General features: G+C 31.6%; 1 protein-coding gene across 1 annotated transcript in view; it reads left to right on the plus strand.

Moving 5' to 3' along the window:
- LOC119587195 (small RNA degrading nuclease 5-like) overlaps nucleotides 1–705 on the plus strand; it is a gene marked incomplete at its 5' end in the record, with an annotated part of 5,410 nt that extends 4,705 nt beyond the window's left edge. The window contains 1 exon segment of the mRNA XM_037935961.1: nucleotides 219–705. Coding sequence (XP_037791889.1) covers nucleotides 219–422 — 204 coding nt within the window.
- Nucleotides 706–907: the final 202 nt, after the last annotated feature.

A 907-nucleotide genomic window follows, 5' to 3' on the forward strand; every position in this document is an offset into this window, starting at 1 on the left:
TGTATATTATCTCTCTGTTGAAATAGTGGAAAGTGCATATTTTTTAAAATGTAATCAGAATTCCATATTTATTGTTAAAACAGTAATGGAAGTTACAGGTTTTAATATATATAATAGATTTATATTATTTACAAACTGATTTGATATTTACTTTCATTAATTTCAAGAGAAAGTTCTTTTTTAACACCAGTATGTTGATACAGCTACATTATTTGCAGATGGATACACCCTTAAAGAAGTGCAATACACCAGAGAGCCAAAAGGCCTTGTTACAAAAGCTGGACAAGCGGCTTTCAAGGATCTGCTCTTGTAGCCCTGCAAGATCTCTGATAACTTTTATATTTACAGGATCTTCTATGGATAGGCCACTAAATGAGCGTGCAAATGGCATGCTTATGTGTTGTATTAAAAAGCAGGATTGAAGATGTAAAATATTCTGGCTTTTCTCTCTTTTGTGAAAATAGTATGATTTTTATACAATAGATTGGTGTACCTGTAGATGAAATTACCAGCTGATAAGCAGAAGAGATTCTAAAATCTTGAATGATTATTTAGTTTTTAGTTATTGATGTTTATGTAACTGAATTAATTCAAGCAATCAAAAGTGTTTTTTTTACTTGTGTACCTAATAAGAGGTACTTTGTATTATTATACTACCAAAATTATTGTGTTGGGAAAGGACTAATAAAGAATACCGTGTATCTATATGTTGTCATTATTTGCATCAATTACAAAATCATCATAGGTGTAACCACCCCATATAGTTTCATAGGCAGTAGTCTTTCGGCTGAAGTTATTAACAAATATGTCTTGTGTGTGATAGCAAGGTAGCATGGAAACTCAAACTATGTTTATTTTTTCTCTCATACTACAATCCATGCACATATCACTCTGGGGGGAGGAGGGA

Source organism: Penaeus monodon, chromosome 22, assembly GCF_015228065.2.
Source record: "Penaeus monodon isolate SGIC_2016 chromosome 22, NSTDA_Pmon_1, whole genome shotgun sequence".
Classification (NCBI taxonomy): Eukaryota; Metazoa; Arthropoda; class Malacostraca; order Decapoda; family Penaeidae; genus Penaeus; species Penaeus monodon.